At 41.4% G+C, this 24750-nt stretch overlaps 2 protein-coding genes and 1 long non-coding RNA gene across 4 annotated transcripts; 1 reads left to right on the top strand and 2 right to left on the bottom strand.

Annotated features, from left to right (window-relative positions):
- The first annotated feature begins 328 nt into the window (after positions 1-328).
- atf5b (activating transcription factor 5b) lies at positions 329-3987 on the top strand. Its single transcript, XM_053873825.1, has 4 exons — positions 329-547; positions 1132-1353; positions 1697-2894; positions 3070-3987. Exons 2-4 carry the CDS (start codon positions 1197-1199, stop codon positions 3254-3256), a joined length of 1542 nt encoding a protein of 513 aa, XP_053729800.1. The 5' UTR covers positions 329-547; positions 1132-1196; the 3' UTR covers positions 3257-3987.
- LOC128764237 (uncharacterized) lies at positions 3683-13053 on the bottom strand. Its single transcript, XR_008415730.1, has 3 exons — positions 12990-13053; positions 7080-7157; positions 3683-3918 (listed from the first exon to the last, which is right to left on the bottom strand). It is a non-coding gene; the product is annotated as an uncharacterized LOC128764237 (long non-coding RNA).
- Positions 13054-14760: 1707 nt separating this feature from the next.
- Positions 14761-23426, bottom strand: zgc:113279 (uncharacterized protein LOC553749 homolog). Of its 2 annotated transcripts, XM_053873966.1 has the most exons (11): positions 23180-23426; positions 22634-22755; positions 20642-20666; positions 20508-20554; positions 20286-20409; positions 19880-20201; positions 19005-19110; positions 18777-18923; positions 17717-17777; positions 17242-17405; positions 14761-15961 (listed from the first exon to the last, which is right to left on the bottom strand). In XM_053873966.1, the coding sequence occupies exons 1-11, from the start codon at positions 23301-23303 to the stop codon at positions 15938-15940; spliced, it is 1266 nt and encodes a 421-aa protein (XP_053729941.1). In that variant the 5' UTR covers positions 23304-23426; the 3' UTR covers positions 14761-15937. The 2 variants fall into 2 exon arrangements, with proteins under 2 accessions (XP_053729941.1, XP_053729940.1); XM_053873965.1 differs by having other exon boundaries at positions 14761-17405.
- Between the last annotated feature and the right edge of the window lie 1324 nt (positions 23427-24750).

Genomic DNA, 24750 nt, shown 5'->3' with positions numbered 1-24750 from the left:
TCAGCGAGCTTTTCACGCAATATTTTATGCAGTGATTATTCCTGAGACATGAATATATGTACAGCTTTTGAGGTGAGGCAGAGTTTACCTGTCAGTCTGTTGAACTGTCTGATAACGTCTCACTAGAACTAAGTGCGCGCGCCCAGCGATCTGATCATTGTTGCTGCACCTTCTACTCTCGTTTTCTATTTTTCAAACTTTGGCAAAGTAGGTAAAAATGATATGAAGCGCCTTTGTGCCTGGCAGCGCGCGCGTGCATGTGGCGGGAAAGTCCCTCGTCTGGTGACGTAAGAGCCGGCTTGAACTCTGCAAGCTGCGGAGGGATCTCGTTTGTTGTGATCCGGTCCGGGGCATCAGGAGTTAGAGAAGTAGCGGATTGAAAACTTTGTGTCGTCAAGTGTTGTTGGTGGAAATAGAAGAGTCCCTGTCTGACAAAAGACGGGAAATATGGCTTTGTAAACTCCACTCCGTCTTCGTCTGCGCGCTGTGAAGCTTCGAGTGCTTTGCTTCCGCAACACACTTTCCAGGACAATCCAGAAACTATGGGGTAAGTCACAGCAGTTTGGAGTCGTGACGTTCATTTTAGAAAGTCATTTCTGTCTCTTAGATGGAAACGGTGCGCAAACTCCAGAGCTCGTGGTTTGAACTTAGTGTCGTGTCCCTCGTTGTGGTGTTAAATATCGCGTTCTTTTGTGTCATTTTCATTCATTCTGACATTATTTTGTCGGGTCACATGAGAACGTGAAAGTGATCTATTTCATAATTTCCCATTTTGATACGTAATAACACTTTAGTACAGTTGCTTTTTAAAAAAAATAGTTTTAAAACCATTAAAAGTTACTTTTTAAAAATTAAAATAATGATAAAGATTCGATGACACCTATTTCGGTCACTATTTTTCAAATAAATTATATTCAAGATTTTTTTTTCCTTACAAACTTTTTCCTAAACTAACTTAACTCTAACTATAATTTATAAATATACATTTCATGTAAAGGTAAGTTTTACGTCATTGTTGCTGTTGTTTTAAAAATGTCATTGTAATGCTGTGAAATTCTAAATGTCTTTATGAATATTCAACACTCAAAATTCGAATTTTTCACTAATTTCTTCCGAAAATTTTTTCCACAGGTCTTTCGGTGTTTCCCGAATTCTTTTATTTATCCAGCGCACCCTTTGTGCTTTTGAACAATTCGATGGCAGCAGACGACACGATGGCGGCATCGACCCGTTGCAAGAAAATTCCTCCTATTTCCACAGGCGGGCTCGCCGTTCCCCATCTCCGACAGGCTAGCCGTAGCCAATCACGGGCCGGCGTGGGGGCGGAGCCAGCGGTGAAGCAGCACTTAATTGGTGAGTTTGGCCAAGATGCTTTTTTATTTTTCCACATCCCGAGGTCGGAGCCGCAGTGCAGCACGGGGCTAATGTCGTACAGTGAGTACAGCTAAGTGGATATTTATCGAATGCAGACGATGCTGTTCAATCATTTTCAGATGATCGGTTAGTTGTTGGATTTTATTGGAACAATTTCTTTAATATAGCTGCTTAATTTTTTTGTACATTCATCATGTTGTGTTTTTGTTTTTTTTTTATCCTGAATTTGCAGATTTTATTTCAACTTTCTCTTGCAGCTGCCAATTGAATGCGATGGATTTCTTCACTCATTTCCTGATTCTTGTTTTTGGTTTCGCTTTAGGTGATGGTCACTCAGATTGGATGACGGAAAAAGTAGATTTGTCCTCATTTGTGTCTACGACCGAGTCCTCTCCAAGCTCATCTTTACCGCCCTCCCCTTTAGAACAGGATGTCAAGGTGCCGTCTGATCTGGAGGTTATGACCTCCTTACTGCAGGAGGAGCTGGCTCAGCTGGAGGACTACTTCCGCTCCGAGTCCACATCCCAGAATAACAAGTTGGAGAAATCCTCAAAATGTGACAAGGGCGCCCACCAAGCCATGGGCTCCCAGTCTTACTACCAGTTACCCTATGGCTCATATGGGACCAGCCAATCAGAGACCAGCCCTGTGGTCGTTACCCTAGCAACAGGGGAGCTGGACCTGTCCAGCTTCTGCGGGAGTCCCATCGGGCGAGCCAAAATTGCCCGCCCTGCTCCGTACAACTATCACCACCATCACCACCGCTACCACCACCACAACAACGGGCGACGTCTCATCAGCGAAACAGTGAAAGTTGGAGAGGAACTGGGTCTGGATACGTGGGGCTCCAGAGGAAGTTACTCAGGAAGCACAGAGCTGTCAGTGAACCACTACTCCACCCTGAAGACGGTCAGCAAGGGCAGCATCAGCAGTGTGAAGAAGGTGAGAGAATGTGCGTTGTCGCTGAAGGAAGAGGAAAGTTACTGTTTTTCCGAGGGAATGTTCTGCAGCGAAGAGATCGCTCGGGGTTTCTGCCTCGGTGGCTCGTACGATGGCCACCACAAGCGCGAGGGACAGTTGATGCACAACGTGAAGGTTAATGTAAGTTATGACAGCACCGGGCTGGAGGTCCTGCACTGCAGCAAAGATGGAGGAAGTATTCCCCCAGAGACAATGGTTGGTGGGGACGGCTACTACCACCAGTCCATGGGCAGCTCAGAGCCGTACCATAGCTTTATAGGAGACCTGGAGCAGCCGCACACACAAGCACACGCTGTCGAGCCCCAACACGGCCACTACCTCTATCCAGAATGCCTTGCGGACCAAAGCTACGAATGTCTGTCCAGAGGAGAGAGTGAGGGGTCGTTGCTGGGTGCCTCCATCCACCGCCCCACCCAGAGGCTAAAGGATGAGCCCTGCGGCGTGAAGCCTGCTCTGGTGATGGGCGCCGTCTCTCTGGATGTCAACAACGGTGAGAGGAAGCAGAAGAAGAGAGACCAGAACAAGACGGCTGCTCACAGGTGAGTCGGGTTTGAGAAGTCTCATTTTGGACATTTTCAGTCCCGCGAGTGTGTGGGAGGCTGATGGAAAGTCCCCATCTGTCAGCCAAATCCGGCCCCACCTAACACACGTCTGCTCAGCGTGTGTGTGTGTCGGCTCCCCGTGCAAGTTTTAACACATTGCCGTCCTCTCCAGGTACAGACTGCGCAAGAGGGCAGAGCTGGACTCACTGGAAGAGGAGCTACACGGCCTTGAGGGTCAGAACCGGGAGCTTCGTGACAAGGCAGAGTCAGTGGAGCGAGAAATCCAGTACGTCAAAGATTTACTCATCGAGGTCTACAAGGCTCGAAGTCAGCGGCTCAAACAAGACGGCAGTGCCTAGAGGAACAGAGAAGGATCACCCCTCCCCCACCCGACCAGCACCAGGAGAAACACAACAGGGTTTTGTCTCACAAAAATGGTAGTTGCATGATTTTGGTAGTACTTTTGTATTTAAGATAATATATCTATATATCTATAAATATATTTAGTTGGAAGGAGAAGGGTGAGGAACTCCCACAGGCCTTAGCGAGGCAGCTTCAGGGGAGATGCTGGACTTGTCCGTGACCACTGTGATCTCGGCCACTCCCACCGAGCCTGCGAACATTCAAATAGAAGTAGTGACTCCCATTTGCTTGTGGTTTTTGTGACACACACCCACATTAATGCGGAATATAAATCTATTTTTATTTAATTTTTTTTTTTTTTTACTCTACAACGTTTCAGTTGCTGAAAACAATCAGATGGTTCTAATGGAACTGCAGTGAAGTGTGTTAACATGCTCATCTTGAGACAATGTGTATCGATAAAACGCTCTGAAGGAACCAAATGCATGTCGATTTTTGGAAAAAGCATGTGCGAGTGTTATTTGAGGGCATTATTCCTTTAACTGCATGGCTTCGAGATCACCTCACCTCCTGAGTTTCTTCTCCTCTGATTCAGGTTTTTGCTTCTCTGATCCGAGACACACAGACACGTTTGTTTTTCTTCAACTCGGCTGTATTTCTGCGAACAAACAATCACATGTTGACGCAACAATAAAAAGTTTGGTGACCACTTCATGAGGATGTTGTCTTTATTCTTGCTTGATTCTACAGGGGAACTAAATAAAGCAGCGGTTAAAGCACCCTACTAACACACGGTGGTGTTCAGACTACTGGTTCACCAGTGGCACGGGAGAAGAATTGGGACCTTTTTCTCTGTACTTCGCCTCTGCAATCTGCAGCGCGTTCAGGGAGAGGAGTGATTAAATGAGTCATGTTATATATTTAACGGTCTCCAGAGGCTGACTGCAAGGATGAAGCCGCGGTCGTCAACAGTCAACACAAGTTACCTATCTCATCTCCCTGCCTGTGGAGCCAATGCGTGTGTCTGTGTGAAATCTCTTGGTATCTCTCCTAGCAGCCTTTCAAGTGCATGAGGCAATATCACACAATAGTTGCAGGGAGATGCAAGTGAACTATCAGAATAAGAAAGTGGTGGGTTGACAAGTGAGCCCGATTAAAACTGTTGATTTTCACTGTGGGATACTGATGGATTGTAAATCTGCATCTAAAGGAATGAAATGAAATAAAACAATTGTGACTACTACTTTTCATTGCAGGTGGCTTGGAACAGTTTGGTAGATGGAACTGTGACCGTGCGATTAGTGTTAAACACTAAGTAAATAATAATAATAATGTATGTATGTCAATAAATTCTACCATAAATATTATATTCTATTGCAATATACACATTGTTTAAATTATACAACCATTGCAAATAATATTCTGCCATGAATTGCTGTGAAACAGTGTGACACCGTCTGGCATGTGAGCCATTTGCATACACTATCAGCAGGCTGAGTTTCTCAAGCTTTCTCTCTGGTGTCATTTTAAACATCTGCCATTATATTCTGGAGAACTCAGCAGGTTTATTTGAAATTATTTTGAATTAAAGTCCCTCTTTTGTTTTGTTGACCATATTCAACATGGCAGCATTATTGAGACATAAGAAAGCCACACATTCAAATATTAAATTTGTTGAAGTAATAAAGACAAAAACGCACAAAAGGTTTAAAAAAAATAATCTGAAATAAAAGATAAAATAATTTTCACTCGGCACATAACTACATACACACCTACGTTCTGATAAAAAAGTGTGATACAACTCAAAAATGTGAAATATGTGTCAAATATAATAAGTGTATACTAAAATTATTTGGGTTTTCACAAGTCACCCACAGAAGAAGCCTCAGTCCCGATCTTAATGAAGCTGAGAGGCAGGACACACACAAACACTCACCATTCACACCAGGGGCTATTTTAGAGTGACCAATTAACCTAGTGAGCATGTCTTTAGACTGTGGGAGGAAACCATTTTCATGTTCATGTACATGTAGACAGGTTTATTATATCGGGGTCAGTAATACAGAGTGCTGGATATAGGTCAAAGAAAGAGCAGAATGGGTGGAGTTTACACTAGATGCCTATGCATATGCACAGACGATAGAGAGTGCAGAGCATCTCCATGGTGATGGCACGACGGCATTTGACAGGCAGGGTCACCTGAGTTCGAGTGCGGCTTACACAAGCACTTGGGCACACTCCGCTCCTCTCGTTTCCAGCAACTGGACAGGCCTGGAAATACAACAACCTCTGGTTTTGCCTCTTTGGAGGACAGCCAAGCATTTTTGCAGGTCAAAATGTCTGGGTCTTTAAATAGGTCAGCGGTCCAATCATATTTCTACCTTCAAGATTCACATCACAACCAAGTTCCAATGAGCGTGATCTCTATTGGGCCCCATTCTAAATAATAATGGAAAGGGACGGTCCAGACAAATTATACAGTAGTAGGACATGATCCAAGGACTAGTTAATAGCCCTATCATCACGATGCAATCAGCAATGATACCAAGAAGTAGTGGCCCACCACACATGACTTAATGTAGCATTGTTGTTGTAGTATTCGAGACCAGTCTCAAGACCGAGATCCACGGTCTTGTTCTTGTCTCAGTATCAACCTCATTTATACTTGCAGGAGTCTGGATTTTTTTTAATTTTTTTATATTATTTCAAAACCAGTGAAGACCACAGCTGCTGAGAAATTTACAAAATCAAAGGTGTGAAATTGTTCCAGTTCAAATAAAACTTTGGTCTGAAAAAACTGCCAGGGGAAAAGTAGACGTCTTTGTGTGTATATTTATTAGTGGTGGGACTTTAACAAGTTAATGGTGATTAATTAATTAATTGTAACTAACACATTAAAATATTTTAATCACATGTTATCGTTTTATTTTCATTTAATTTAATGGAACAGTTTGCTTTCCAGACAACAGGGAACCTTTGTAAGTGCAGTGGAGTTCCTGCTCCACTGATCACACTGATGCACAAGACATGTGGCAGCTAGGATGATAACAACAGCAACAAACATGGAGGAATCCATGAACAAAAGTAAACAAAAGCATCTGTTTGCTTTTGTTCAGGGAGGTTTTTCACTACACAATGGCCAGGGTTTCCACTACTTTGATGTATTTGAAATTCTTATAACATTGAAATTCTTATACAAATATTTTCAAGACATTGAAAGAGCTTTAGTTGAAACAAGGTGATATAAAAGCTTGAATGACGCCACCATCGTGGTTTATTGTGCTGTTGTCAACCTGATGCCAAATAAACAATATTTTGTTGTTTAAATGTATGTATGGGTCCGTCATTAGTTTTACTAATATACCAAATTCATTCAAATTGAAAAATGTGGCTTCTTGTGGCAAGTATTCTTTTACCATTAAACTGCGATTAATTGAGATTATTCATCACAAATTCTCTAATTAATTAGAATTCTTTTTTAATCGAATCCCACCCCTAGTGTGTATATATATATATATATATATATATATATATATATATATATATATATATATATATATATGTCATCATTAAAAAGAGAACAGTTTTCTGACGGTGTGGCGGCTCTCATGTACCGTGTCGCATCCCCAGGCTACTTTATACGTACATTCATTTGTACAGTCTCAGTTTCGTATCAGAAAGACTCCAACCAGACGGCCACAGTTTGCCGACAACGGCACAAGAAACATGTCAGTGTAGAATCACACTGCTGCGCCAGTGCACCCCATTACTAACATGTTAAACGTGAACAAAATAAATATCTCAAACGTTTGCACTCACCAAGCACTAAGCCTGCGGTGGCCGGTTGATCGGAAGTGGCGAACTTTCTCCACCTGGTTATCTCGCCGGTGTAGATGCCTGGGAAATTCAGGGGCAGAGAACACTGTGATACATGCTGGAATGTCACCAAACATCTGTGGTTCCATTACTCTGAAGCTAGCTTGCCCATAAATATCCTCATATGTTTAAGCCACATGCTTCAGAGAGTGAGAAACGGTAGTCCTGAAATGACGGTATGAGTAGCCAATCACAGGATGCGTACAAGTCACGTTCAACGTGAGGCCAGTTAGAAGGCCTCGCTGTCCCCAACTCGTGATCTGATTGGCTATCGCAACTATCCATCAACTATATGTGTCCGTTCCTCTGAGGGCACCTGCACCTGCACTGTTGCTGCTGAAGGCCTTGGACGTGACGACACAAGCTAGCTGAGTTCTGATTGGATGAAAACTCAACACTAGAAAAACAACGCTGGAATATACTATGACATGAGTATGATTATTATATATACTATATATAATATATTTTGGGAAAATACATTAAAGATTAAATTCACTTTTGTCATAAATATGCGCATGATTTCTGCTTATGTTAGGCCAGCAGACAAGGCCTTGCTGGCCCTGACGGTCTGCCACTGTTATAAATATATTTGAAGTATTGTAGATTAGGGGCATCTAGAGTTTATTAACTTAACTTTCAGTGACTGATATGCAGCTTGATCTTAGCACACTTCAGGATTAGAAGGCCAGGTAGGTGTGCTAGCTCACTAAGAAACTGTGAGTGGAAGTTGGACCACATTAAACCATTTTAGAGTGGACGTGGCTTCACTGAACGTTGTTGTTCCGAATCCTAAAGTGTGAATCCTAAAAGTGTCTGCAACCAGAATGAAGGCAGAAACTGAGACGCTCTTACTGAAGATGCATGAGCGGAGCAGGGTGATGCAAGAACATGGTCGTCAGTGGATATTCAGAAAATGGCCTGCAGCTGTTTGAGCAGAAAAGGGGCTACTGGTGGGTGTGGGGGGATATGTTGTTGTTGCTCTTGCCGTTGTTGTTGGGGATTATGTGTGAGTAGCATGCACACAAATCAAAATGTACACCGTGGCACAAGCTGTCACAGCACCAGGTCTAAAGCACAAGTAGACAAGTAAAAAAGCAAAAAGATGAGGGAAAATGACAATGTTGGGGGAAAAGGTTTGGATGAAATAAAATGACTGCTGAGCAACAAATCGGGACTAGCCCCACCCCGAAAGACACACACTGTCATAGTGCTGATCTGTCTAGCTCTGCGCGTGTACATGAGTCAGTCCCTCCAGGATTTCACTTTTAGATTGACTCTGTCCTCTTGTGTTCATGGTACAATGACAAATGTCATGGAGGTCCTTGGTCATTTAATGAGCAATTACTTTTAAACAACAGTAGAGAAAGGGTTTAATGTGATGGACTGAGATCAAGGGAACATCAAAGAGTGCATGCAGAGTAGAACAGGTGAAGATGACTGTCAGGAGTGACCTCTGACAGAAGAGTGGCAGCTAGAGGTAAAGGGCAGCAATATAGCGCAGTAGTGCGACCTGCCACAATGTATGGTTTAGAGACAGTCGCTCCGACACTGAGGCGGAGTCAGAAGTGGCAGAGTTGAAAATCGGGTTTTCATTGGGAGTGAATAGGAAGGACATGATGAGAGTATATCTCGAATGAAGTAGTCATACCCCTTGAACTTTCCCACATTTTGTCACGTTCCGACCACAAACATAAATATATTTTACTGGCATTTTAAATGAAAGACCAACATATGGCCCTCCAGCAAAACTTACATGCCGAACAAGGAGAGCACTGATCTGAGACACAGCCCAGACGCCCACGGTAACTCTGGAGGAGCTGCAGAGATCCACAGCTCAGGTGGGGGAGTCTGTCCACAGGACGACAATTAGTCGTGCACTGCACAAATCTGGCCTTTATGGAAGAGTGGCTAGAAGAAAGCCATTGTTGAAAGAAAGCCATAGGAAGTCTTGTTTGCAGCCATGTGGGGGACACAGCAAATGTGTGGAAGAAGATGCTCTAGTCAGATGAGACCAAAGTGGAACTTCTTGGTCTAAATGCAAAACGTTGCATGTGTGGAGGAAAACTAACACTGCACATCACTCTCAACACACCATCCCCACTGTCAAACATGGTGGTGGCAGCATCATGTTGTGGGGCTGCTTTTCTTCAGCAGGGACAGGGAAGCTGGTCAGACTTGATGGGAGGATGGTTGGAGCCAAATACAGGACAATCCGCGAAGAAAACCTGCGAGAATCTGCAAAAGGCTTGAGAATGGGGCGGAGGTTTGCCTTCCAGCAGGACAACGACCCTAAACATAAAGCCAGAGCTACAATGGGATGGTGTAAAACAAAACGTATTCCTGTGTTAGAATGGCCCAGTCAAAGTCCAGACCTAAATCCTATCGAGAATCTGTGGCAAGATCTGAAAACGGCTGTTCACAAACGCTCTCCATCTAATCTTGCTAAGCTTGAGCTGTTCTGCAAAGAAGAATGGGCAAAAAATCCAGACTCTAAATGTGCAAAGCTGGTAGAGACATACTCCAAAAGACTTGCAGCTGTAATTGCAGCGAAAGGTGGTTCCACCAAGTATTGACACGAGGGGGCTGAATACTATTGCACGCCACATTTTTCAGTTTTTTATTTAAAATAAAAAGAAAGTCATGTATAATTTTCCTTCTACTTCACAATTGTGTGTCGCTTTATGTTGATCTTTTATCTAAAAAGCCAGGCGTCAGATGTTCTGTTCATTAGTTTAGAAGATTTTAATCTACATAGCTCAACATCCCATTTGAAGTATCTATGCACTTTAAAGGGTTTGAACACACGGGAAACACGTACTGGACCTCATCGCTTTATTTGGTCATCCAGTGCAGATCATTGATCATTCTAGATTTTAAATCTGATTTTAGGATATATAATTCTCAGTAAGATAACACATTCATTGTTTTTAAAAAAAAACAAAAAAACAATACAAACAAGGAACAGAGTGAAACGTGAATGAGCGAGCCATAGGAAAAGAAAAGGGCATCCCCATTATACTGTATTTTCTTGATATCTATTTATCTTGTGTTCATGTAGGACTGACCGGTTAAATGACTATCACACACAGCGATGTGTTGTGCTGCGTGTTTTGTCCAGCAGGTGGCGTGTTGATGTGTCTGTTGAGCACTCATTACTAAACTTGCTCATGGTGAGACTGCATGTGTGTGTTCGTAGGTAAGCAAAATACAGTGGAACCTCGGTTTTTGAATGTCCCGGAATTTGAACAAATCGGAGTTCGAACAAAAATTTTGAGATTTTCTTTGCTTCAGATTTGAACGAAAACCTCTTCACTTCTGGAGAGACGCCACTCACTCTGCAACCCCTCCCACATGCAGCGGCCACACACATAGACGAACAGCGCACCTGCAGCAGACACTCTACATTCATTATTTCTACGCCTTATTTCTTTTTCCATTAATTGTAATGGGAAAAATCGATTCAGATTTCGAACAAATCGCTTCTCGAACGGACACCTGGAAAGGATTGTGGTCGAGAACCGAGGTACCACTGTACCAAATAAGACAAAGAGGATGTTATATACAGATGGAAACTGCATGTCAACAGTTATTGAGACATTTGTAAGTTACATTTGTTTTGCAGTATAATGTCATTGAGCATAGTGTTGGTACACAGTTAGCTAACAACGAGGGTGCAGATTGCATACTTGTATGAGTGTCTTTTATTGAACTGTTGCGGACTGGCTAGAAAGTCAGCGAAAGCTCAAAACGCACTCATCTTCTGTTGCCCTAAAAAAAAGAGCCAAGTTGAATCATTTGGCCAATCAGCTTACAGTGATGTCACAGCCCTCCAAGCCTGTGTTCTAGATCCGGGCTGGAGGAGGTTCTGAAAATCGATGCCGATTCCTTGAATCAACAAGTCAGGCACTCGATGTCATGAATCCCTATGATTGCATCAAAGGAAACTGTCAGCAAGACTGACACTATCCTCCCCAAAATGTGACCAATGACATAAGAAGCACAGGTGATGAAGTCTGCAATGAGCAACGGTGGAATGAGAAAACACAGCAGCCAAGCTTTCCTCAACCGAGACGTGCGTCTGTGGCTCTGGGGGGAGGTGTCAGTAACTGGGGAAGTGAACTGGCCCATAACCTCACAAAGCATCTGTGTCATCTTGTCCATACTGCTCTGTGTCAAAGCAAGTTCCTCGCTCTCTTCATATTGACCAATGCTCAGCTCGTGGGAATGTAGCATGAGGTTAGGTTCTGATCTTTCAACTTCCTGTTTGTCATCCGACACAGCAGACACCATCTGTCTTACAATGCAGTCGGGGCCTAGTTTAGACAAAGATCAATGCCACCTCCTTTTGGAGATCTCCCATGCTCCACCTTTGACGATGAAGACACTTGTCACTTGCATCACCACCGAAAATAGGGGATTCGCTCATGTCCAACCTCAATGCACAACCCTGGTGGTTAGTAATGTCTGACAGAAAGTAAGTAAGTAGCTCTGACCAAGTCATCTTTGTGCTTTCAAAACACCAAGGCATTTGAGGGTAGCATCCGTCACAAAGGGCTGTCGATAAAGGCGAGTAGAGGACTGATCAGAAGGGGCAGAGACTTAGGCTTCATATATATATATATATATATATATATATATATATATATATATATATTAGTGCTGTCAGTCCATTAAAAAAATGAATCGAATTAATTACAGGATTTTGTAGTTAATTAATCGCATTTTTATGTCATATCTGCTAAAGGTTTCCTGATAAAGAATTTGAGTTCAAGGATATTAAAAAATTCTAGTGCATGACTAATCAATTGAATACAGTAAGAAGAGAAGATTTGAAATCCAATTTTTTATTAGTGAACTGTGCTTCATAAATGAAATCCAAAAGTAAAGGTCAAGCACATCTGCAAACCAGTTAGGCCAGGTGCATTATTAAAAAATGTAAAACAAATACAGCAATACAGTGAAATAAATCAAATAAAGCTGTTTTCAAAAATGTAATACAAATACAGTGATTCACTAATAAATAAAATTCTGAAATAAAATAAGGCTGTCTCAAATAGGCACTTAGACTTAGACTTTCTTTACTGTCATTGCACAAAAACATATCACTGTATTATGGCAACGGAATTTCGGTCTGAGGCCTCCGGTTTCCAAAAACAAAAACTATATGTCCAAAATAAATAAATATCAGATAAATACTAACAAAAATAAATAAACAAATAAAAACAAAAAAGAATTATAACAGCAGTACATAAATGATTGTTAATAATAATAATAATAATAATAATAATAATAATAATAATAATAATAGCAATTATCAATTAAAAAATGTAAAAAGTATAACACATCTCTAAATGAGGGAAAATGAAGAACCGTTGAAACTCATAATTAATTGCGTTAAATTTAACGCGTTAAATTGCGGTGCAACTTTAAATGACAAATAATGGTGTGCGTCTCGACTACGTTTGTTGTGAAAATTTGATTTATTTGCTTGTGAAAATAGAAAACGTTGCATGGATGACGTCACAGCAGAATCCAACTGCTCTGGTGCTAAGGCAGAAGCTAAGGCTACTAAACTGTCAAAGGTGTAGGATATAGCAAGTTTGATACTCCTTATCACAAAAAACCGAAAGTAACATATGATGCCCTTTTGTGACCGCGTCAGGGCGCTGTTGTCCTTCAAACCAAAAATTTGGAAAACAAAAAAATAGCATATAAAAGGAACATTTCTAGGGGAAAAAAACTGTCACTGAAAATCAAATAGATTTTTACTGTCCACCACGTTACACATGTACAAAGTCTCTCAACACAACACAACAACCTCACGTATTGCATTTTAACAGTAGTGCCACCTACCTCCGAAAAAAGACAAGTTAATATGAAGAGCGAAGCCGCATCTGTAAGAAAACGGACCCGTTCGGAGTTTGTAAAGATTGATGACGTAGGAACTGACGCGCGGTCTTTGTGGCAATGGCGGTATGGCGGCGTAACAATGCGACTATGGCGACATTGGTTCTTTGAACAAACGTTCACGTCAATGTAGATTGAATTTGATGACGTCAAATGTGAATGGGTCTCATAAAGAAAAATGAGATGAGGTTGTTTTCTTCACATTCAGCTTAAGATGTTTTCCCATTTTGGATGAATAATAAACTATGACTGATTTGTTTATCTCATGAAACTTCAAATATCTGAATTCACGATCCGAGTTCACCTCTGAAAACACAGTCGAGTGGTTGACAAAAATGGGAACTCTGCTGCCACTGGTGGTCAGTGCAGAACTGAACGTAAATTTAGAAATAATGCCGCTTCTTTTGCATTCCTACTTTGATTGAAATATTGCAAATCATGACACGGCTCTTTAGGTATTTTACATTGAGGTGATCAACTTATTTGTGTTTTGATAAGTATGTGGTACAATTTGCTCCAATCCTGAAAACAAATGTGTTCAGATTGCTGTTGTGTAGCACTGTAAATGTGCATCCTGATGCCACACACACACTATATTATTAGGATGTAGACTAAGAGACAATCCCCTTTTCTTCTACTCCTGAAAGGTGTGTATAGATTTAAAGCTCGGATCACCCTCAAGATACGTCTATGAACTCTTTCATTCAGGCAGGTGCTCTCAAGTCTGACATTGTTTTATACTGAAAGTGGTGCACTTGTGGAAGCAGTCTTCTGTGAATCTTTGAGAACATGGGAGATGCTTTCACCATGTCCATTACCCTAAAAAGTCTCATCTATTTTTCTCTCGTTTATTTTAAACTACTTGAACTTGTTGGCCTAACTCAAAAGACAGGCTGTGATCTTTGAGTTGTGTTTGTAATTCACCACATTTGTGGGTTTTCCATATCCCTGCTGAAACAACAAGCAAGTTGAACAACTAGTCGGATGAGTTATGAGCCATTCGCCTCCAGGTAAACTGTACTCACATATTTTCAGCACCTGTGACGTTGGTAATGTCCTTCTTGTTTTCCATTACAGGGCTCACACTCGATCAGTGACACTGCAGTTATGTCCGGTTCTGTCCGCTCAATCAATATGAGCTTTATATCCTGTGGTCTTTCATTGACATTACTTTAAACAAGCAGGATGGGCTCACAGCGTGGAAAGTTTGAGCCTCAAACATTAACTTGCCAACAGGTGCAGACAAGTCCTAACAATGCATGACAAAATGTTTGAGGCGAGAACTCGGCCCTCTTGAGTCACGACAGAGTAGTTGGCAACTCTATACACACTGCAATGATTGAAATACCATATGGCCACACTGTAGTTAGAAACAAGGAAAAACAACTATTAACAGTCAAAGATACAGAGCCTTTTCTGGCATGGACAAGCCAAATCACCTCTAGTCAAAAACCCCAGTCCCCCCTGATTTCAAACTCCATACAGCTGTAAAAAGTGGAGTCACCATAGCTGTTGTGTAGCAAAGACACACAAGGCCCTCTCAGTGTTGACCAACATCAATGCTGCCCTGCAGCTGTATGCAACGATGAGCACATCCCTTCAGCTGTTAGCTAACATGCACACAACACTCACAGCACTTGTCAGTCATGCAACCTTCTAGGTGCTGAAACTCAGCTTGAAAGGGAGTTTTGGACAGACAACATCGGTGAGAGTATAATGTTTATTTTAATATAACACAAGAAAAAGTAAAGTTGCAAAAGTAAAACAAATTACAGATAGAGTCTGCCTACACCCAGCACCACGACACTTGACACTGAAATTGGTAAAGATGGTGCTTCCATGTTGTGTTACCACTTTGACAGTTGAGTAAAATGTAACAGAATCCAAGTGTCAAGTGATACTCACGTAGTAAAACATTTGGTAGTTAAAAAAAGAAAAAAAATCTATTAAAAATAACAAAGAAAGAACACGCTTCCCACACTATGTACATATATACACCGCAATGAATGAATACATGGTTTATCTACGGTATATAGTCAGTTCAGTAATATGAATGAAAATTAAGTGCAGCAAGATTAACAGCTCTTTGTAAATCAATGCAACCTTTCAAAAATGGTCACATACAAATCTACTTCCTCACAAACCTCACAAAAAAGGATCAGACAGCAACGTCAAGAGCGTCATGTTGTATTGTGGATTCAAACGAATGTAAACAACTCGGTTTACGGGTTATGTTCAAACTGCAATATTGTTTGTAGTTATGAAACAGTCTTCTTCCACGAAGCAGAAAGTTATATACATGGAATACATTCCTAAAATTTCTATATGAGGAGAAGACCAAAAAAAATGTGTGCACCCCACACGCTGATGCACAGCACTTATTTCAAACATAAAAGCCCTTTATGTTAAAGATTCTGAGTACAACCAAATCTCCAATCTTACTTTTTTCCTGATCAAAATGTTCTCTCAATACACAGCAGGAAGTATTGCAGTGCAGCTGTTAACTAAAACAATGGTGGATTTTACAGTCATCAATTGCACTGGCTTGTATGTGATACTCAATACATCCACACATTGAAACGTTCCATAGGATTGTACATTTGGATCTCTAACTGAGGGCATGTTGTTATCTAATGTAACACACAAAGAAGTTTCACAGAAACCAACTAGTGGGCATCTGAAGCTTCTGCGCGGGACACTACAAACGTCCACTCTGCCGAGAGACGTTTGCACCGCACACAGAAGGTCAGATGCTTTACATGACAAGCCAAAGTTCAGAGAGAATGACTGGAACACTGTTCACCTTTTTCTCTGTGACCAACCTTAGCCTGCGTGACACAGAACATTACTTTTCGGGTCTCCACGATGCCCTGTTGGGCAGATAAACCATGGGTTCATGCTTGCATTCGGCATCCCCACTGAGAAGGAAAAAAAAATAGGAGTGAAAAAGAATTTGTGATGGACACTACATGTACAGACTCCGTGGTAGTTCATTTTCAACGGGCAAGCTATTCCAAGTATGACTTGAATGACCAACATGCAAAATCATTATTTTTGCTACATAAAAACTGCGTGATTGCGGAAGCTGGATTAAGCAACCAACATTCAACTCATTTCACCGTAAGTATACAACGCTTTCACATTGATGGTGTTAATTTAGCGTCTAGAACCTTTGAGGAGTAACAATGAAGAGTGGTTAGCATAATACTAGCTACATAACCATGACTCTACATGGATACAGCAACGAGTGCTTGGTAAACATTTGAGTCAAGTTCATTTATCTGGGTTTGAGAATGCAAGTTTGCCTTAAATATTAAACTAGCATCTCTGAGATACCGCCAAGAGACGCACATAAGATCGACTCATTATTCTGGGGAGAAATATCGATATTATATATAGTCCCCCAAAAAATAAAAATAAAATAAATAAATAAATAAAAAGACATACGAGAATGGATTTTTACCCCACCTCATTAGGCAGAGCAACCATTTGTCAGCTGCCTTGTGAAATTAATCCAAATATCTATTGCAGCAAATGAAGGGATGTAATAACCAGTGAAAACCCTGTGACTTTTGGTGCTCTTTTCCACTACTCTTGAATAGAACAAATCATTTTGTATCTTATAACCGCTAACACAGATGTGTAGCTTTTTGAAGCCATTTATGCCAGTTACTGGATGAATACGAACTGCGGGTATTTCTCTTTTCAGGGCGAGGCATGAAATTCCAAAAGATGTGGCTCGTGTTAATGTCTGCACAACAAAACATTTGGACAGATAGTCAGAGACGTATAACATAACTCCATTTGATGCGACAAGTGCAAAACCTGATCATTAAATTGTCACATAACTTTAGAAAACATTCCAATATTCACACGCTGGCTCTTCTTTGAAATGAACTCTGAGAAAAAGGCTCTTCCTCATATTTGAAATTCGTCATGACAAGAAAGTGTAGCCATCACTATGCATGTCTGTCTATACGTACTGTATGGGTCCCCCCTCCCATCCCCCGAGCACTGCATAAGTTTTGGTGAAATACAGTAAAAAAAACCTTGTGTATTTTAAGGATTTTGAGAGCTCATCTCTTGTTGAATTCCAGAACACAACCTAAAGAAATGATACTGTCTGTTTCTAAACCCGCTTTTTGTCACTCACACACCGCAGGACACTTCTTTCAACAGTTATCCAGAATCCACCCACCATGGTGTGACAGAAACTGTCCATCTGCAACAGACACTCCAGCGTCTCCATGATCTGCTCTTTGCGTAGCTGGTAAAGTCTGGTTTCATTTGGGGATCTGCTGACTTCTAGCTCATGCAAAGTAGCTTTCAGAGACAGAGAGGCGCACTGCATGACGCTCATACCTGGAACACAGATGTACAGTTGTCTTATTATAGGTTGAGCCTTTACACAAATGTTGATGGTTTAACACGACAGTGATTCATCTTTCAGCAGCATGTCACATGAGGTTTTGGTAAACATCAAGGCATGGACAGCCTTCTACTGTGTTGCACAAATGACACACAGCTTTGTGTGCGAAAGTACTAACTCTTTAAATCATATTGGATACAATATGCACACGATATACAATTATTGTATAGTTATCAACAAGTCTGCATTTAATCAAGTTAATCTATAAAGTGCTTGAGACAATGGTTGATTCAAGCTTACTCACCAGAGATATCAGTGGCTTCAACATCGACATACCAACCATCCATCATCGCATGTTTTAGAACCTATAAAAACAACATCAATTGCTGCTTTACAAAAAGTAAAAAGTGACTGTACATTGCTGACAGACAAATTTGGGGTTGCACATTGGAACTCCATTCCTCTGAACGTGTGCGGCACCCTCTCACAGGGCTCACTAGGAGGTCCACCCCCATGGCTCTGATGTGACACTGAGAAAGAGCCATGCACTCGCCAACTCTCCACTTGTATCAGCGAAAGTAGCCAGGCTGACAGGGAGTAGATAGAACTACTAGGGTTACTATGTTAAGGATTTCTGCTGCATGTGGGCTTCACTTCATTTTTGATTCCAGTCTTTCATTTTGAGTAGTGGACCTGACATTGAAGAGTTATACAGGAAATAAGTGCATGAATCTTTCTCAAGGATGGACCCCATAGAAAAGCCCTGTGAGAGGGCAAAGCATGCTTGACCTAGATCACTAGTCTAAAAAAGAAGCAACAGGTGATGATGTTGCCTTCTGTACGGAATGTTCCAGCTGAGTGCCAATCCCATCTAAAGGCAACACCTACAACTGCTTAAAAGGGAAAAAAACAAAAAAAACAAACAGTGCCACAACAGTCACTCTCTACATAAGAGTTGACACTACTTTTCTTTTTATATGAACTGGGTTGATAAGTATATTTTCCCTTGATACAGAGTAAAAATATTGGCTTGTTAGTAACTGTACTTACTAGATGTGTACCACAAATACATATGGTGTGTTTTCAACCCTTCAAATAATTGCCCGATGAATCACTGAATATTTAACATTTTTCAATTTACCGCTCCCTCTGAAGGAATTGGAAACGTGGAAACAGGTAAAAATCTATTCAATTAAAGCAAAGGGTGTCGATCAAGACAGTTGGCGGTAGGCAAACAAAAGTGAAAACTTTCCCATTTTCAGAACAGAATCAGCTTTGTGAAGGTTTGTATGTCTCCTGTTGAAATCTGTATTTGCTCATCTGCCGTCAGTCCTCACCGACCTTTCACAGAACAAAGCACTGACCTCCAGTACTCTGATATAGCCCTTCTCAGCACTCAGGTGAAGACATGACTTCCCGGCATGGCTGCTTTCATTCACATCAGCTCCTAGCCGGATCAGATCTTCTACCATCAAATGCTGGTTGTGGTTTGCTGCATGGAGGAGAGCAGTCTGACAAGAAAAGCAGGTCATTCAGACTGAGACGACAATTAAAATGAACTTGCCTATTGAACAAAAGCAAAGAATTTGTACCATTCCCTCGAAGTCCTTGACATCTAGTCTACCAATGGCAGCCATTCTTCTTGCGATGGCGTAGGCTCGTGCCCTCTTCCCTCCACAGACCACTCTGTGGAGAGCTCTGGAAACAGAACAATTGCAACAACAACATTTATAGAACACAGACGAGAGTGAAAACCTTAGCATAACATTTAAACATAAAGCTCAGCGAATGCCCATAAACTTACTTGAGCTAATTGTGTTATTTACTCTTATATAACAACCCTGAATATCACAGTGCAATGGATGGAATGTGTGTTGAATGAGTGCTAGAGCAGCGAGGACACCAACACAAGACACCTGATTAAACCACCATCAACGTAATGACATAATGACAGAGTCTACAAAAACGCCAGGACAATTAACGCAAGTGTGAGACAAGACCAGATTATCCCTGTGACTCATGAACAATAAGGTTCAGAAAGATCTGAATATGGAAGGAGGTTAATGAGACAAAATGAATGGTCGGTTATCAGAGTTAAGGCCAAATAAAGTGTGTCTCAGACTGAACAGTGATTCCTGTTCTCTGAGAGTGACTAGCTGAAACTGGACTATCAACTGTTCAGTTTTCAATGAACCTAATACAGATTTCAGTTCTCCCTGCACAATAAGCATGTTGGATTTTGTGTTTATTTCTCAGAGTGAAGACGTGTTACATTAAATTTAAGATCACTCAAATGAAGTTTGAACTGACAGTCACATTAGATGAGATAAGCGCAGTTATCAGAGAAATAAATGGATCGCATTTTGGAGGTCTACAGGCCTGATATTGGTTGCATTGTCAACCATCAAATTCACCTTTATCTTTACGAGCTGTTAAAACTTCAAGGAAGAAGCGCAGAACAACATACGTTTGACCGTGTTCATCAACAGCTACCAGTGCTGCATCGCTGACGTCCCTCAGCTGGCTTTCCTCTTTCTGTAGCTGAGCCCAGAAGAAGCCTGAGTGGTTGTGACTCCAGCTGGGATTCGGTGAACTCAGCAAGTCATCCAAAATCCCGTAGTCCACGTCTGTGTCTCTTTCATGATAAGGGTCAATGTTGGACAGCTGGCAACTTGCAGCCAGGAAATCTGGAGCAGGGGAGAGAGCTTGGTGGCACTCGGGTGAGTAGGTAGTGTCGGACCCCGGGCTTGGGATCATTTCCTCTGCCTCATCACTGTTGTACCCTGTGCCTGTGAGTAACAAATATTTGTGTGATTCAAACATTGACTTAATATCAAATAAGTTATTAAGTGACTGAATGTTTCATGACCAACCAGGATATGCACTGAAGGACGCCGACTGGGGATTGGAACACTCAGTGTGGCTGGACCTCAGATCCTCCTCCAGAACTTCCACAATGATTGCTAGCTCCTCCAAGCTTTTTGTGGGTACTTTTTTCTGAAAGAAGAAATTATCATGTTCCATTGGCCCGCAAGCATTCCATGAGCATGCACTCAACACTCCGCAGCAGGAGTCTACATGTTTGACACACGCACCTTGGTAGTTTGCCGGCATGCTCGGGTTTTGACACGTTTCTTCTCTCCTGTAACATGAAAATGTCAAGGCACACAGTCAGTTTTGGATATAAACTTTTACTTGCATGCACGCGTTGCTCATGAATCCTACTGACCTTTAGCTCCTTTGCTGCATAATTCCTGCCATGACAAAAAGAAACCAAAAAATAAGACACATGAACTTTTATGGCAAATGAATTCTGCACATGTCACTCCCATTCCTGCAGGGCTCAGGAGTTTGACATATTTGAGACATGTCACATTTTGGACCGCCCCTGAATATATAATTTAGCTCAACACTTCAATGTACTATATCAACTATTAATAGTTTTAATTCAAATGACACTGTTAGGCAACAAGATGAGTGACTTGCTTCCTGGCCGAGTAATTCACAAATCCGTCCAATGAAAATTGAAAACTTCAAGAAATAAGGGCTTAGTCTGGTTAACTTTGACAAGTTAACCTTCAGATTGTTAAACAGGCATCATCATCATGTCTCAAACATTTTTTGGTGTTGACCCCGAGGCGTGTATTTGCCTGACTTGCTGTATAGAATTGCAAAAATTCAATTCAGTGCAGCAGGACCAGTTCAAAACAAATTCTGCACACAACACCTAAAGCCAGTGTAAACCCTCTTGGAGTCTGAACATTTCACAGGGTGCTGGTTTGTTTTCACCAAATGGAAACTGGTTTACTGGTTTTGTCTTCTTAAGTTTCCAGGTGAAGACCGTGGATGCACTTACTGGTGAATGGAGACTGTAATGTTGTTTAACAGGTCATCATGTAAGAAGATAAATGATCAAAGAGGACAATGGGGAATTATGCAAACTGAAGTTTGATGTTGCTGCAAATCACTAAAAAAATATCACTAATAACTGTGATTACTCGGATGCCAACTTAGATAAGAATAAATAGCAGTAATTATAGTATTGCATAATTTAAATAGGGACTATCTGTGAGCTCAGTCGGTGAGGATTTAAGTTTGAAAATGATCTCGATTCTTCGGTAACACTTCAGGCACTCATCTATCATGCATCATTAGTACATTCAAAAGACATCACAATGCATTCAAAAGGCTTGATGGAATATGTGATGAATGTTCATAATATATGGTAACTTGTGACAAGGTTTGCAAAGTATTATACAGCAAGTGTGACTTTAATTCAATCTAGTAATAAAGACTCAAGAACCTGTAACCCTAATAACAAGTACACATTGTTACACGTCGTCACACATGTCCTATAAATGCATAATGAATGCCATAATAATGTGTTATTGAGTCATATAATGTGCAACAGAGTGTCAATAGAAGCTAAAAAAATGAACCAAACCTCAAGACTTCATGCACAACACATCCAAACTCTGACAGTGGAGGGATGGGCATGTTTTGATGGTTTGAAAGAATGTAATTGAAGGTCTTGACATTTTTCCAAGCCATTTTGCGGTTAAAGGTGAGACAGGGAAACTTCGTTGTTGACCTCATTAAATTTAAGTATGTTAAATGAACTTGTGTTAGCAGCACGACTCTATTCGTGAACATCGAAACTGTGGTTTCTGTTGTTTTTTTTAACTTCACTTCTCTTGTGAGTTGTCATATTCATAGTGCTACAACAAAAAACACAACAAAAAACAATGTCCCATTGCTTAGTAGCATGATAAACACTTTATGAGGTGCTTGATATTACTTTAGGACTGCATTAAATATGTTGTTGTTAAAGTCCTAGCCAAATGAAACAACAGTTTTTTTTCTGCAATTATTCAGTAGTGAAACACGTTTCAAAGGGAAAGCCTGCTGGTCCGTAGCACGTCAGCAGTTTTCCATTTTGCAATTGGGTGGCCGCAACAAAGCAGTTACTGTCAAGTTTGACTTGACAAACACGTCAGTGGTGATCTGTAAACCAGAACATTTCCAATTAAGTGGTTGGGGTTAGGGTTAGCTGCCGATGCAGGAGGAAATATTTAATAGTTCTTTGACATGATTAAAATCCATTGTCAAGGCGACTGAGCCTCCAGAAAAGACACGTTTTCTAAGATAGATTAGAGAACCATTAAGGAAAGTGGAGAGATGATGCCAATATTATATTTATGGTAGAGTCTGAAATGTTCACCTTCAGGCCTTGCGATTCCCAGCCCTGTGCTTGACGTATGTTCTTCAGAAGGTCTTTGACTGGCATCTTCACACGAACTCCAAGATAGACCTTGTCGTTGCCATTAGTGGATCTTTTGGAAGCTAAAAAGAGAAAAATGCATGGCAGAATTTAGACCAAGAAGATGACACACTACAGTCAGACAGGGAAATAAGGCACCAAAACAAGTAACTGGTTTTCTTTTTACTTCTTTGTTAACAAAACCAAACAAAAAATCACCTAAGACAAATCCCAACACAGAGCTAAATTACATTATAGTTTTCTTTTAGCCCCACCATAATGTCGTATGAAAAGGGATGTGTAATTGTATTTAGCATGTGATTATACTACTAAACTAAGGAAGCAGCAAACCAAAAGCGTTTTGGCTCCTGGCGTTATACGTCTAGGGCCCAGCTAAACGTCACTAAAACTCTGCAGGCACAAACTGGAACTAGAAAAGCGGAGGCTATAAAGGTCTCGTCAAACTTAATTCTTCATCGTATTGGACTTCAGTTCAGCTCCATTTACCTTTTCTCCCACCGGCGGCTTCACGGACGACAGGTGTGTTCGGCTCGACGAAGAATCCAGCGTCACTGTCACGGGCCTCGACTGCCATGTCACCCGTCTTGTCTCGTTTGTAGCGACCCCTCATCCCCAGAAACTATTGAAGAACGACAGTGCTACCCTGAGACTAGTGACCTGGGACCAGCAGCTAGGGGTTATGCGGCAGACTGTCCGTGGGAGAGCGAGCAGTGCGCGCGCGAGTCTTCTTCACGCCACCTGACAGGTAGCAACTCCTCAGCATTGAATATACTGAAGGCACCTAAACGCGTAGCGATGACGACACGACCACGCCCCGTTCGACAACTACCAGCGCTTGCTGAAAACAATATTTGTACATGTATTGTAAGTTATTAGGTAGCAACATCATATGACTATTTCTTACGACAACAGCTTATTGTGTTTTGTAAAAAACTAATCCTCCCAGCCTGATGCGTCTCATTTCACTGTTATTGTTTGCATGTACCTTAGCTAATCGGTTTCTTTATTTATTCTTCTTTTGGAAACGGTCAGCTACAACAAGCTAAAGGAGCTTTGAAAGTTTGGCATTATAAAAGACCAGTCCCTCCAGGAACTCACTGGCCAAGATTTTAACAAAACACGCTTCATTTGCAAAAAGCAAAGTATTTGAAGGGCAAAGAACACATCCACTCACCTACAGTTACATAAATAGATAAATAAAATAAACCATTTTTTGTACGTGCAAAATAAAAACAATATGATACAAGAGGCACATTCTTTTTAGTGTGATGTTCCCTGAGTAGTTCCCGGGTTGACAGCGTGTAGTGAACGCTTGTTGTTTTGTTACAGGGTTCCTCACAAGGGTGGAGACTGATGGATGTCTGGAAGAGTGGTAAAGGGGGCTTTATGTGCAAGTGGAGCTGTTCAGCGACTCATTAATATAGCAAATTATAACTGTAACTGGTGATAGTGTGGGATGGCATGGAGAGAGACGGACTTCGTGGTCTGCCGTGTTTGTTTATGTTATGCACACCCAGGACGGGCAGCTGGAAGGGGGGACCATTTTGTTTCAGATTTTTTCTAAACATTTCTAGTTTGTTTTAGTTTGAACAGTCCTCCCAGTTTGTCACTGTCCCCTGTTTGCTCCCCCATTCGCGCTACACAGAGCGGAATGGATGCGTTTGTAAACCGAAGAAGTTGGCACATCAAAAAGAAATTCCACTGGCTGTCATTAAAAATGGAGACTAAACTTGGTACATTGAAAGGTACATGTTCAGCTGAACAGCTGATGGAATGCAAGCAGACTGTCATTCAAAACGTGGTTGTCCACCCAAAGAAAACTTCCCCATCACAAGCTACTGCTGAGAAACCTGGTTTCAGCGTGTTTGGTTTAGCAAGCATGTTTATTATTGACAATGGCCCTTGGAGTGGACTTTGAACTGTTTAAGACATTAAAAAAAGTAGCATCCAGTGTTTATCATCACCATCCTTCCAGTAGTTCTGACCTTCAAGGAAGGGTGAAGACCTTGTACCTGCAGTCATCCAGAGCTCCACAGGTTAATGTGGGCTGTGGCCAA

Source organism: Synchiropus splendidus, chromosome 8, assembly GCF_027744825.2.
Source record: "Synchiropus splendidus isolate RoL2022-P1 chromosome 8, RoL_Sspl_1.0, whole genome shotgun sequence".
NCBI classification, from domain to species: domain Eukaryota; kingdom Metazoa; phylum Chordata; class Actinopteri; order Syngnathiformes; family Callionymidae; genus Synchiropus; species Synchiropus splendidus.
Note: the sequence above shows the minus strand (reverse complement) of the source record. Positions and strands in the feature narration are given on the sequence as shown.

What these genes read in the sequence shown, in the direction of transcription:
- zgc:113279 (XM_053873965.1), bottom strand. Translation starts at nt 23,303, where the DNA reads ATGAGGGGTCGCTACAAACGAGACAAGACGGGTGACATGGCAGTCGAG. An exon ending in GCTATATCAGAGTACTGGAG is followed by an intron (nt 17,778 to 18,776) that starts GTCAGTGCTTTG and finishes TTGTTTTTATAG; the next exon opens with GTTCTAAAACATGCGATGAT. An exon ending in TGAAGCCACTGATATCTCTG is followed by an intron (nt 17,406 to 17,716) that starts GTGAGTAAGCTT and finishes TCTGTGTTCCAG; the next exon opens with GTATGAGCGTCATGCAGTGC.
- atf5b (XM_053873825.1), top strand. Translation starts at nt 1,197, where the DNA reads ATGGCAGCAGACGACACGATGGCGGCATCGACCCGTTGCAAGAAAATT. An exon ending in GGTGAAGCAGCACTTAATTG is followed by an intron (nt 1,354 to 1,696) that starts GTGAGTTTGGCC and finishes GTTTCGCTTTAG; the next exon opens with GTGATGGTCACTCAGATTGG. An exon ending in AACAAGACGGCTGCTCACAG is followed by an intron (nt 2,895 to 3,069) that starts GTGAGTCGGGTT and finishes CGTCCTCTCCAG; the next exon opens with GTACAGACTGCGCAAGAGGG.